The following is a 13,381-nucleotide window of genomic DNA, read 5'->3' on the forward strand; positions in this document are numbered from 1 at the left end:
AAACATGATTCAACTCAGGACTCCTAAATCGCTGCCTTCAGCAGAGGCCTATTTCTTACAATATCACGCCATATATCATGAATACAACCCAATTAACTCCAAATTGCATTCACATGTAGGCCTCTGTAGAGTGCACCCCAAAGAGTGCACTTCTGCTCATAGGTGGTGCCACAAATGCAAAAAGTTCTACTGTAATGTCATAGAATGCCCTTTTCCCCCATGGCTTCCACGGGTCCCGACAGCTGCAACTCACGACTTACATAGCTCTAGGAAGTCCACCTGGTCTGGCATCCCTTTCTAGATTTAATTATGAAGCATTTAGCGGTGTTAATGCGTTGGTCAGACAGAGCTTCAACAACCAAGGCAGCAGAGCTTAGGGGCTGAGGAACTATTATTTGTGCACTATAGATGCATACCGTAAGGAGACATGCAACTTCAAACATTTGGCAGTGTCACATTAATCCCATTCATTGGAGACTTTAAAAAACAGATTAGATTCCGCTTCAAAATATGTTAATCCTACAGTATATCCCTGGACAGTTTGCTCTGCATTAGTGAAAATTCACCACTATTCTGTGGCCAGAAGCAACATCACTTAGAGATCACTTAATCCGCAATGTGACATCAGTGCACAGCGAAGTGTTTGATAATAATAAAGTAGTTTCAAATGGAGTGCTTTTATGGGCTTACTTGATGAGAGCTGCCCTGGCTGTGTCCTGCTGCTTTGGCTGGGTCACGCTTAGGGCAGCAAAGAACTCAGAGTTCTGGGATAGTGGAAGCGTGGAGGAATCGATAGAGGAGGAGGGAGGAAGGGTGGTAGGACGAAGGGATGAGGGTAGTAGGATGGTAGACGAGGGATTCTGGGATGATGGCTTCCTGCTTTTCCATAGCACGCGAAGGGACTTGACTCCGAGTGGCTGGATGTGGCTGGTGTTGCTACGACGGCGGGCCACCTTGCCAACAGGTCCTGTGCCCGTCCTCCTGAAGGCTGGATTTGGTCTGGGAAGACAACAATCAAAACACGTAAAAATATAAATCTCACAAATATTGCATGGTAGGGATTTCTCCCTTATGTTATTTTTTGCAGTGTGCATTTAATTCCTAAATAGGAACAAAGGTGATAAATGATTAACCACTTTAAACCTGGCATCCCTATTTTCAGAATTTTATTGGCGTCCCTATTTTGAGAATGTTATAGGTGAAAGTTTTGCTAAAATAGCTACAATCTTTTTTTCCCCTAAGATTTTCCCTATAAGATATTTTTGGTGCTTTTATGCTTTTATTTGACAGGACAGTAGGCTGACAGGAAATGGGGAGAGAGATGGGGGGGTGACACACAGCAAAGGTCGCTGGGATCGGGAGTCGAACCCGCGACACGTTGTCAAGCTGGATTACCAGTGTATGTGGTACACGCCTGGACCGCTAGGCCAGCGGGCGCCCCCTAAAATAGCTACAATCTTACAATGTGTCACACTGTGAGCTTTTATAAAGTATAAAATAGGCCTTAAGTGATTAACAAAATAAAAATCACCACCACTGTAAGAATATTCAGGGTCCCCACACATTTTTAGCAATGAATTTCCAAAACTTTTCCAAAACTTTTCCAGAATATTTAGCCCAATTTCCAGGCCTATATAACAATCATTCAGCGCAATAATGTCTCTTACTCCTATGTACAATGCCCAAAGATAGGCAGTGTAGCAAAATAAATAAATAAAAAACAATAAAAAGTGTTTGGGGGTGGGCACAGCCGCGAAACCTCGCTGAAATAGAGCCTGCGAGCAAAAATAGGAGGGGTGGACGACGTCGTTGCACGGTTCGTTGTCACTTGCGGTAGGTCAGGACGGTCTCATTCAAAAACATGTATTTTAATGAGATTTCATCGACCGCTCGCGTCGCGTCACGTCGCATCACTGGCAGTGCGGATGGGGTGTTACACAGCCTGTTCGGCGAAAAACTACTTATGTTACATATTTTGTGTAATGTTATACATGTTTATGAAAAGGTTTTGTATTAAAACAAATCAATAGCCAAAAACAATGCTTAGCCAAATATTTTTCCAGGACCCTTGATAAATTCCAGGACCTTTGATGAAGTTTGATCAATTCCAAAACTTTTCCAGTACTGGATTATTATTTTTTTAATTTCAAAATATTTCCAGGAATTTCATGACCGTGGGGACCCTGAATATTATACGTAAACAACACGTGGTATAATGATAGACGTACTTCAAAATAAATCTTTGCTTGTAATAAAGTTTCTGAAACTGGTGCACAATCAGAAGGTTTTCAAAAAGGTACTTCTCTGCTTATAATGTTCCTTTAAGAGTGCAGAACATGACATTACCCTGAGCCTGCATCATTGTAACCAAGAGGTCAAAATGTCAACAGTCACTATGACGTCACTTCATTGAAGGGTTATACAGGGGACAGCTTGGTCAGTACATGTCTGCTCCAAAACACCCTCTCCTCGCTCCGTTTCCCAAAAGCAGACACCAACAAACAGAAATATAACACTTAGAAGGTTTTCCTCTATTATTTCTTCTCCTCTTTTTCGCTCTCTTTCAGCTCTGATAACAACTCCATTGCCACTGTATTTTGACATGCCCTTCACCCACAGATGGAGGCCTATCTATCAGTCCACAGGAAACACCTGCGTTGTGGGAGGGTGAGGGATGATGCAGGGGAGGGGTGGGGTGGCATGTTGGGCACACTGGGAGGTTTTGCGGCAGGAAATACGGGATGATGTTTTCTTTTGTGTACCAGTCTGTTTACCAAGCACACCACACCAACTGCCTTAGGGGCTGGCACACATCCAGAAATGTATACCACACCATTTCATACAGTCATTAACACACCCAAGCACACATGAAACTCCAACACGTGCATGCTGACACGCTACTCATTACCCAGGGATCAACTTCAAAACCAAAGTGCTTTAGAGTTAAATGAGTCACAAAGTTGTGCTGTATATTAGCTGCCAAACGGTAATAAAACTATGGAAGCGATCACAAATTAAAATGCAGGAAGGAAAGAACAGGATCTGTTTACAAACACAGCAACCGAGAGGAATCCTTTAATTATAGAGAAAACTTTATAAGCACTACAAATTAGTAGGCTAGTAGAAGTCAAAATGAGGAAGCTTGGAATTACATTTCAATCTTCTTTCCTTTCCTTCACTGTTCAGATTTCTCTTACTCAAATTCAAATTCTCGTTACCATAAAGCCATGGTCTGATTTCTGTTAATACTGATATCTGATAATCTGTCCGGATTATACCACTTGAGCCTTCTATACTTAATAAACTCAATACTTAGTTTACTGGGGTCGGCCCTGTATTTGGTCTGCTCTTTCCCCCCCTACTACACCAAATCTCTTTGACGAAAATAGCTGCTCTTGACTACAAGCACACAACGCGTTGTGAGCTTGTAGATCGGATATTTTCAGCAAATGTTCCCCTAGAATAGGCATGTTCAAGGGGTACATTTTCAGATATAAAGTATACACGCCAGAAATTTGTTGAGAAAGTAATTTAGTTCCTTGGACCAAAATGGAGATGAGCCTGAGGTATATGAACACTCCTTGTGGTGCCTGACCCCACGGTTCAACAAATACAGATTGAATGTATCAACTCGAGTCTAAACGGTGTTGACAAACCTGCTGGGGCTGGCATTGCATTGCAGTATGACATACCTTAACATAAGGCTGAGTATTTGTGCAAGGAAAGGGGAGTCCTGAGAGAGACAAATGCCACAATTGAACAGAGCATTCCTGCTATTGTTTCAATGCTCTACGCTGGTAACCCTTCTTCAGTTCTCTACTCTTGGAATCCTCCCAAATTCAACGTGTCTGCCAATATTCCTGTGAGGATTCCTCAGAGGAAGAGATAAAGATGGGCCATGTACAGTAAAAGACATGTCACATGGTCTTGGCATAATGTGAAGTGTCTGTGGTATTCTAATAGGATGACCCTTTGGGCTCCAGAATGGCATCCAACTCTGAACTTTGACCCCTCTACAATAGAAGTCAGGCCTTACATGACCTTTGGACTAGCAGCCCTGACCAGAACTGTACGGTAGATTGACAGTCGTTGGCCACCACAGTTTTCAGTGGCAGCCAATTAACGCCACAAATCTGCAAAAAAAGAAAATAGATGTGCATAACAAAAGGGCAATATGGAACTCATTCAACAGCTGACCAAATAATTTGTCTCGTCTGTCTCATGTACACCTAGTTGTTCAGAGCCAAGCGTCATCTTCTTATGAGGAAGAATTATCAAAGTGGGATTTCAACTTGTTTGAATCCTCTTGGATGAGAAAAGCTTGCAGACAAACCTAACTGTAGTTTTTGTTAACCACGTGAAGCCTAGCATCCCTATTCTGGGTGCGAACATCTGCCAAAAAATGCCGATCTACAAGTTCACAATGCTGCGTTGTGAGCTTGTACAGTAGATTGGCTATTTTCGGCGAAGAGATTTGATGTTGAGGGGACCCTGGTCAACCAAGTCTATAGGGTTTAAGTGGTTAAGGTTGAAGAAAGATAACTTCCTTCATTGAGGATCCTTTCTCTCATCTCACTAGATCCTCCCTACTTCTGTTTCTCAGTGTTTTGATAACACCCATCTTCAAACTTCGGTGCTGAGCCAAACTGCAAAGGCATAGACAAAAAAAATTTGATGACACCTCTGTCGTGTTTTAGTCATGTCAGCCTGAGTTTTCAACACCTAGCAGAGAGCATCGGCCAACTCCTTTACTGCTAATCTGCTGTTCAATTACAATAATCCTTTCATTGACCCTGGACGACACCTAGCGACCTGCACATCTACCGGTGCAACTTCAACCACTTGACACAAAGACAAGAGCTGTGTGGAATGACAAGTATGCTTGAAGCGTGCATGCGCACGCACGCTCACACACAAGCATATAACACAAGCGTGACAGTCCTTTGTTATCAGCATGGTGACGGTCTGTAGAACAAACAATTTGAGGATTAGAATACTATTGTGTAATTTTAAATGCTGCTGGAAGTAAGACCAACTCGTTTAGAAAGGGATGAATTGAAACAGATTGAAGTAAAATAGTACCTGAGGGCATAGGGTTATGGTATTTTTTACTATGGATTGAAACATTATTCAAATACAACTGCCAAAATATAAAGCACAGCAAATAAAGTGGTCCAGGGATTACGTATTTTGTTGGTGGAAAGAGTTAGCATCTTTCTGATTCCCTTGAAAAAAGTCTACGAGATTTTTGAATAGGATTTTGATTACTGATAAAATAAGCTCTGTGGCAAATTAAGTTCATGATACTTACATATTTTATTTAGCAATAAAATCTTTACAAATAAACACCACTTTCATCATTTCTGAAGTGTAAATGCAATCGCCAAAAGTAAAAAGCCAACATCAGGCTTTAAAAAGGTCTACACCACGGTCGCATGACCTCAACATCACCACCACGAAAGCTTGTGTGGTCAGCCTGATGACATGTATTGTCCCCAACAACCTCTGTAGTCTCATTGAGCCGCTTACTTTTTAAGACACATAAAAGCTTCAAAATGTGCGGTAATTGCTGGTGAATTTTATGTCAAAACAAAACATGAAGATCTCCTAAGCTTGTGTTAACCACAGAACTCATCTCAGGCATCTAAACTAAAACCTATTCAAAAAACCCAGACGTCAAGACGAGGTCACCAGAAATGTAAAAATGCTAACTTGTTTCCAGGTTCTATGACTACAAACTTTGGCACTATATAAAGCATAGTAATTAAGTATTCATAGCACACATAAAGATAAAATGACAGTCCTACCGTATATTACAATAGCCAACATCGATGTGGACGGTGGACGTCACAAGTGTCTATGACACAATAGAAACGGACAGATCTCGTGTGATGTAGATGTGAGGGCCCCAAAACTCTAGTTATAAAAACAAACAAAAAACACACTCACAACAACAAAAGTTATGTGTGATAAAGGGCATGTTTTATGAGCTGGTCTTTCCAGAAGTGTCTCTTCAAAGACACATGTGCACACATGTGAATTTGTGTGTATTTGAGTATGCGAGTGCAAACCCAGATTCAGGTATGGGAAAACCCAGCAGTTGCCAAAAAAAGGGAAAAAAAGAAAAAAAAGAACACTAAAAACTGTGTTTATGATCTTATCGGCACGTTGAGTGCATCCAACCAGAAAATCCTCTCAAGCTGTGAGCAGAGGTGACGTTCAGCAGAGTGTTAAGTGACAAAACGCCCAAGGACACAACAATAACCTCAGCTTGCAATTTGTTATCAAATAACAGTAACTGACTCTCCGAACCGCTTTTGGGCAAATGTTGAGGAATCGGATGACTCTGGGAATCCGAGTTCTCATAAAATAATTGAGCACTTTTTAAGCCAGTAAAAATGTGAGAAGAGATGTAGACAAAATGGAGAGAAAAGAGGGCAACAGAAAGAGGGAGGTAAACCACAAGGACACCCCCAACACACACACATTGAATACCATACTTCAGCATTATGGGCAGACAGACAAAATCCTAAGATTTTCCCCTATAGGCTCTATCAAGAATACATGTGTGGGTGTGTAGGGATGTTTTAGTTCAGTGATTAACCTTTTAATCACTCCCCTCAGCCAAAGAGATGTTTCCCATGCTCCGTAATTGCTTTCCATGCTCTGGAGGGCGGAACAGCTCCAGTCACCGAATTCGATAGGTCACCACATTCAGCACCACACTCGGAAACCTTTTGCTTTTTATATAACTATGGTGTTTCCTTGGTGAGAGAGAAATGGCAGAGAACTGAGAAGCCAGTGCGCTCTCTTATTTATTTAAAATCATTCTTGTTTATTTCAAGGACCCCCAGTGTGATATGCATTAGGGTGCAGACCCACTTGAGTGAGTGATCAAGAAAGAGATAGAGATAGAGATAGAGATATATATATTTGTCATCTCTGGGATCTCAATCTACAAAGTAAAATCACACCCTTCAGGGTTAATTTGGTTCCCATCCCTCATTTAGCTGGGGACTCCCTGGAACCCCCACAAGGACCCCAGGGGGTCCCCGGATCCCATGTTCAGAGCCAGTGTTGTAGGTAGTCAGGTGATGCAGTGTTTAACCTTCGACCTCACCTCTCGTCTTTGCCCCCACCGGATGTGTCCGCCACGGCACAGACATCCCCACTGGATCCTCCCACAACGGGTTGGCAGGGAAGGCCTCTCTGCTGGCTCCGCCTCCTGGATCTGATCTGGAGGAGGAACGGTGGGGTTGATGGATGGAGGAGGACAGAGGGGTTGAGTGGCAGCAGGGTGTTGGGATGGGTTAGAATGTTGGGTTAGATGCGGAGGAAAGTCACCATGAACACAGGTCTAAAGAAGGGAATTGCATAGTGAAATCAGTGTTCATTTACCTAGGGCTGGGCAATATACAGTATGGATATTATATCGATATCGTGTTATGAGACTCGATATTTTCTGGGATGTTGGATATGGTAATATCGTCATATGGCATAAGTGTTGTCTTATACTGGTTTTAATTTGACAAGTTTCTAAAATAGCAATTATTTAGAAACTTCAAAAGTACATTTTAAATATGACATCGTCACTAAGATATCATTGTCACAATTTCGATATTGAGGTATTTGGTTAAAATATAAAAAATGATTTTGTCCACATCATCCATGTGAGTGTCCAAACTGTATTTTGTACCCTCTCATAGATTGGATAAATTAACAAAGAGTGGCTGGAGGTTAGAGGATTAATAATAGAGAATCAGAAGGTTCGAGGTTCACATAATCTAAATCTAATTTATGTTGAGATGGTATCCAGCAAAGATGAATGGACATATAGAGGTGAAAAGGGCAGAGGAGTTAAGTGCACAGGAAGAAGTTAAACCAAAAAACAGAGGCAGCTTGTTTTTTGATTATTTTAAAATACTTACACCAGAACCAATCATTGAGGGCTATCAAATATTGAATACTTTAGTCATTCAGATCAGATGTAAAGCTATGCAACTCTAACCCAAGGGGAAACTATACACTCTTTCTAATTGATAACTCTGGGAGCTGTACATTAATCTAAACCAAATTAAGGAGGTGAGAGAAGCACTGAGATTTGCACTTTTCTCTCGCATTTCTGACAATAAGGAATGTTTTCCAATACAACCTTAACTATTCTAGGCCACAGGGTGACAGAGCAAAGAGTTACATTTAGATATTGCAGCATGATACTCCAAATGAACTCTTGGGAAAGAAAGGGAAACTCTTGTAATACTTCTGAGTCTATTAATAGGCTACGCGGAAATGGGTGTAGAAGTACTGTAGGTTTATGATGTCTGTATTTTTATAAAAGCCCCCCATCTTTCTTTGTGCTCTACTAGCTGTACTTAATTTTCCCTTATGGGTCCATGTGGGAAATCAGAGTGAGAAAAACAAAGGTCACATTAAAGCTTTAATCCCCTAGATTAATATTATGGTACCTCTGTGTACAGGGTTACAGTGTTACAATGTGGTTTTACAGCTGAACCAGAAAAAACTGCTCCGATCTTAACTGTATTGTGCTGGCCACACAGGATTAGAATGAACAGAAACTAATTTACATTAACGTCAACATTCTTGAATGGTAATTCCTCTGGTGGACCTCTGCCTGTCCTACTGTACTGTAGATACTGTACATGTACAGTACCAATGGATAAATTAACACGGATGATCTTTACCGTGTACAATGTACATGGTGGTGAGATAAAGTAACAATATGACCTCTGCTGCTCGGCATGAATGGAATGATTCATAATGCTGCAGCCAACTGAACTAAACGGGACACTGCAGAACTGCACTGCATAAGCAGGTGACCGTTTACAAACCTAGAATAGATAGAACTGCTCTTAAAGGAGGCCGTTACTGACCATTCAGCAGTGTATTATGTTGTGAGTATTCTACTTCTATAACATTCTCTGCATGTGACAGTTTGGACCCCCATTATGCTTAAGACCTCTAGTTATGCCATACCTACTTATCCCCAATTAAATGGAAAACAAATGGACAAACAATCCACTTCCTGTCAACAATTTAAATAAACCTTGTGACAAAATAATATTAACAATCAACAACCTACAAATAAGCTTAGTCAAAGGTGCTTTACGTCAGATGCCAGCTTAGAGTCTTGTTAGCCACGTTGGTCCAAAAAGAAGGATTTAGAATCTAAATGTTGTCAAGACTGAAGCTGTTGATACTAGGCTTGTTGGACACTTGACCCTTTGTTGGCTTTCCAACTCTTGGCTCTCTGTGAATTCTACTTACGGTACTCTAACTGCTAAAACTCTGAATTGTTGAACAGAGAGAGAGAGAGTTGGGCAGAGTTGCCAGATGGAGTATCAGATTGACAAATCACTTTACTGCATTGCATAAGGTACGATCTCCTAGAGTGAGAGTCAGCCAGGACCCAAAATTGATTGTGGGGCTCGCTCTGTTGGGCTAACAAGAATATAAGCATGTTTCTATTACAGACTAGCATAAAAGCCTATATGGCATGATTTATTTACCTGTTTATTTGTTTACCTGAACCATGACCCCACTGTTGCTGTTGTTTACTGCAAATGTATGTACACATCTTAGAAAAAAACACCACCACAGCAGTGTAATCACAGTCAGTGGACCAGATGGAATTGCTGTGATTCCCTTTCTCGTAGTTGTGAAATCTAGTGCTTTCATATGCCATTGATATAAACTTTTTGTAGCCTTCATAACACAGCCAACAAAAAACAAGGAGTCATGGACATGAGTTGTGTGTTAACACTTCATAAGGAATTACGTGCCTTGCTAAAGGTTGTAGGCTGACGTACAGGTGCGCAGTGTGGGATCATACATTGTTTTCACTACAACAATGAAGTACAGTACCTGAGCTTGGCTGAGTGAAGCAGAGGCATGGCTCTTAGAGAATCTTCCAGGTGCAGAGCTGTTCTGTTTGGGACTGGCCTGTCTCTGCGAACCTTTCTCGTCCCCTCTCTGAACCACTGGGTTCAAAAGATATCGTTGTACCAAGCCAAACACACGGACCAGCACACTTTTAGCACCCGAATCTGAGGGGAAAGAAACACTGTGCTCAATCTCCAATTGTATGTAACATTTGTTATTAAGGACCACTTCACCCATTTTCAACCTGTCTTCATATAAATGGTTTTCACTAATGTTCATTATAAGATGTCCCCATCATGTCTACTCACTCCTCTCAGAGGAGGGCTATCGACAGTTCAAACCTACCTACCGGTGACATAAAAAACAATTCTACTTCATTATTATTTTGTTTCATTAACCACAAGAGCAATGTCTTCTATGCTCTTGCATTAAGAAAAACAAAAGGTTGAAATCTTGTTTGAAATTACTATGGCAAGGCAATTATAGCACATTTCAACAATGCAATTCAGTGTGCTATACTGTACACAAAACATCTAGCAAAGGAAACAACAATACAATTATAAAAAGACATTAGGAAGCATAAAAAAATAGAAAAAGTGCTCCTTGGAGCACAGGTCTCCGGCAGGTCAGGTACGTTATTGTGGCCTCCTGGTGGCGCTATAATAGGCCAATGTGAAAAGGGTGCCATTTGTTCAAGGGCTTTTCACTGCAATCGGACACTGCATTCATGATTTGAGGCATTTTGTTCCAAAAATGTGTTATAACAGGCCAATGTGACAAGGGTGGCATTTCTTCCTCGGCCTAATAGAAATGTGCGTGTGAAATTTCACGGAAATCACAAGCTGCGTTCATGATTTGAAGTGTGTGGTTGCCACACTAGTGAGAGGCCTGCAGTTTTCTGGCAGTAAGTCATAGAGTTAAAAATAATAGAGAGGGCACCCGAAATCCCCTCCCATCCACTTGCATTGAGTTGCTCACCCAGCGCATGAAGCGAATTCACCCCTTCTTCCGGGTTGGAAAGTGTGATGGGCGTAGCCTATTTGGGGCCACTGTGATACGTTCTGCGTCACAGAAGTGACGCGTTTTACATCACAGAGGTGCGCGGCCCTGTGCGCAAGCTCGTGAGTCGAGCCCATTGGTCGAAACCGTTTTCGCTCGTACATTGTGCAGTGGCCCCATCCGTTTAAGCTGCAGTACCTACGAATGGCCAGCATGTCCAATGCGCTTCAATGCAACCACTGGGTTCTGGGGGCTTGGAGTAAGTACTGAACCTGCCTACCAATGTTGTTACTGGTAGGCAGGTTTCTGAACTGTTCACAGCCCTCCTCTGAGACACAGACCAACTAGACAAAAATGGTGCCATCTTATAATGAGCATTAGTGAGGACCAATTATATGAAGATGGGTTGAAAAAGTGGTCCTTTAGGACCAGCAGAATATTCAAATAACTATTTTGGGCAGTCATGTACATCTCTAGTAAGTACATCCCATGACACCTAAAAGCATTGATCAGTCCACAAGGTGTATAGTAGGGGTAGATGTGTTATAATTAAATGGTAGTAGTTAACAATAAAAAAATAGTAGTTAACATGTCCACAGATGGCAAAATTGCCAATAAACATCCCTGAAAATGTTTTGAAATAGTGGTACAGAAACAGTGTAGCTGTATAAAGAGAAACTAAATAAGTACTATAAACATACAATTATTTATTTTACTTTCACTATTACACAGTTTTTTATGTTCCCTTTGATATGTTTTTTTAATATTCGTTTTTTTTGGTCCCTGCTCTCCCTCTCCCTCTTCTTCTCCCTTTCGGAAAAACAACAAAAATGATGGACTTAACGCAAAAACAAATGTTCCCATCACTATGACAGTACTGAATTATCTAAGCAACAAAAAATTTCACCTGAAATGCAGGACCTTGTGCGGTGCCATACAGGTACTGCACCAGCCTGGTTCGTTTATCATATCATGATTCATGGTGCGTTAGTGTAACAAAAATAAGCAGTCATTCCACTATCCCTAGTGAATTGTGTGACTCTATGTGTGAGAGAGAGAGCGAGAGAGTGTCCTTGTCCCACACATGTGAATGTTATCAGTAGCTCGCCATATTTACTCAGGGGGCAGAATATGTCTGCTTAGGCAGGCTGAGAACACAAAGAACCGCTAATACACTGTACTGTCCACATGTTTGAGAGCAAGCATACACATGCATAGACACACACGTACGTGCACAAACATGTACGCCGAGCACAAACATAGAAGACAGCAAGTTTATTTACTCATGATGTGTATTGAGAGAGATAAGCTGATTATCTCGCTTCGTCATCTCGACAGCAAAACAAAATATCTAAATTAAACAGTGATTTAGCAAAGGAATGTTATCTGGTATCACCTGATGTTTATATTTCTTTAACTTTTCTAGAGAGAACTGGTTTGTTATTTAATTTAGATTTGATTCAGTTCCATAATTTGCAAATGGGGGTTGCTCATAAAACCTACATTATGGACAGGAAAAGTGTGATGCTCAGAGTCTTCTCCTTGTTTTAGTCAGATGGGGCATTTCTACTATTTCTGAAATACACAAGCACACACTTTCATTGCAAAATGTGTTCATTTTATGCTGAAGCAGCTTGGAAAGCCTAACCTATATATGCCATTTAAACATGGATTATATTGGTAAAATGTTTTAATTAAAGGGACTACACCATGAATTTTAACTTTTTCTTCTTTTTTGTGTGTTTTTGGTCTCCCCTACCTCTCTTCTATCCTCAAAAATACCGCAGTTTGAACACTCAGGCTTTCACAGCAAATCTGGGGTTTTCTGTAAATTGGTCTAAAAACAGGCCAAACTGATTTGGTCCCCCTGCCTACGTCACGTCAGGGAACAATTCCTCCCGTTTTTCAGTTCCAACCCAAAAAAAAAAAAGAAAAAAATCTTTTAAAAAAAATCTTATTTTTTTCTTATTTTTTTTTTACTTTTTCCACACAGAACCAGGAGATAACATGCATACAAACTGGCTCAATAGCGCCCCGTGCCAAACAGGACAATGTGGTATTGCAGGTGAAAGTGCTTTATAAGCCAGAGAGAAGTTAGTTGGAATGAGTATATCTGAGGCTTGATTTAGGCTCAAACCTTTTGAAAACGTTTGAGGGACATAAACAATATGATATTAAATATTATTATTATTTTTTAAATTCATGGTGTAGTCCCTTTAAAACATATTCTGGCAAAGTGTGCCTTGGTTTTGAATTGGCTGCAATATTGTTGATAGTACAGGTCTACTGGGGAGGTATAGTAGCAAGTGGTTGTTATACAATCAGGTGGGCCATACTATTACCATACTGTAAAAGGATTTCCTATGCATCTTCAAGGTCAACAGTGACAAGCAAATTAATTAAACAACGGTCAGGTGTTCCACTTGTCACAAAATAATTTAGTTGCGATTTAATAACACTATTAGGCAGGCTTTGTCTTGTC

The 13,381-nt window shown here is 40.9% G+C and overlaps 1 protein-coding gene across 1 annotated transcript in view; it reads right to left on the minus strand.

The window, feature by feature from the left end:
• Positions 1–13,381, minus strand: part of LOC311046928 (uncharacterized protein) — a gene marked incomplete at its 5' end in the record, with an annotated part of 66,222 nt that overhangs the window by 13,872 nt on the left and 38,969 nt on the right. The window contains 3 exons of the mRNA XM_084059507.1: positions 691–999; positions 7,121–7,236; positions 9,883–10,064. Coding sequence (XP_083915633.1) covers positions 691–999; positions 7,121–7,236; positions 9,883–10,064 — 607 coding nt within the window. The remainder of the gene's footprint in view (positions 1–690; positions 1,000–7,120; positions 7,237–9,882; positions 10,065–13,381) is intronic.

Source organism: Gymnoscopelus microlampas (assembly GCF_963454915.1).
Source record: "Gymnoscopelus microlampas genome assembly, chromosome: 6".
Classification (NCBI taxonomy): domain Eukaryota; kingdom Metazoa; phylum Chordata; class Actinopteri; order Myctophiformes; family Myctophidae; genus Gymnoscopelus; species Gymnoscopelus microlampas.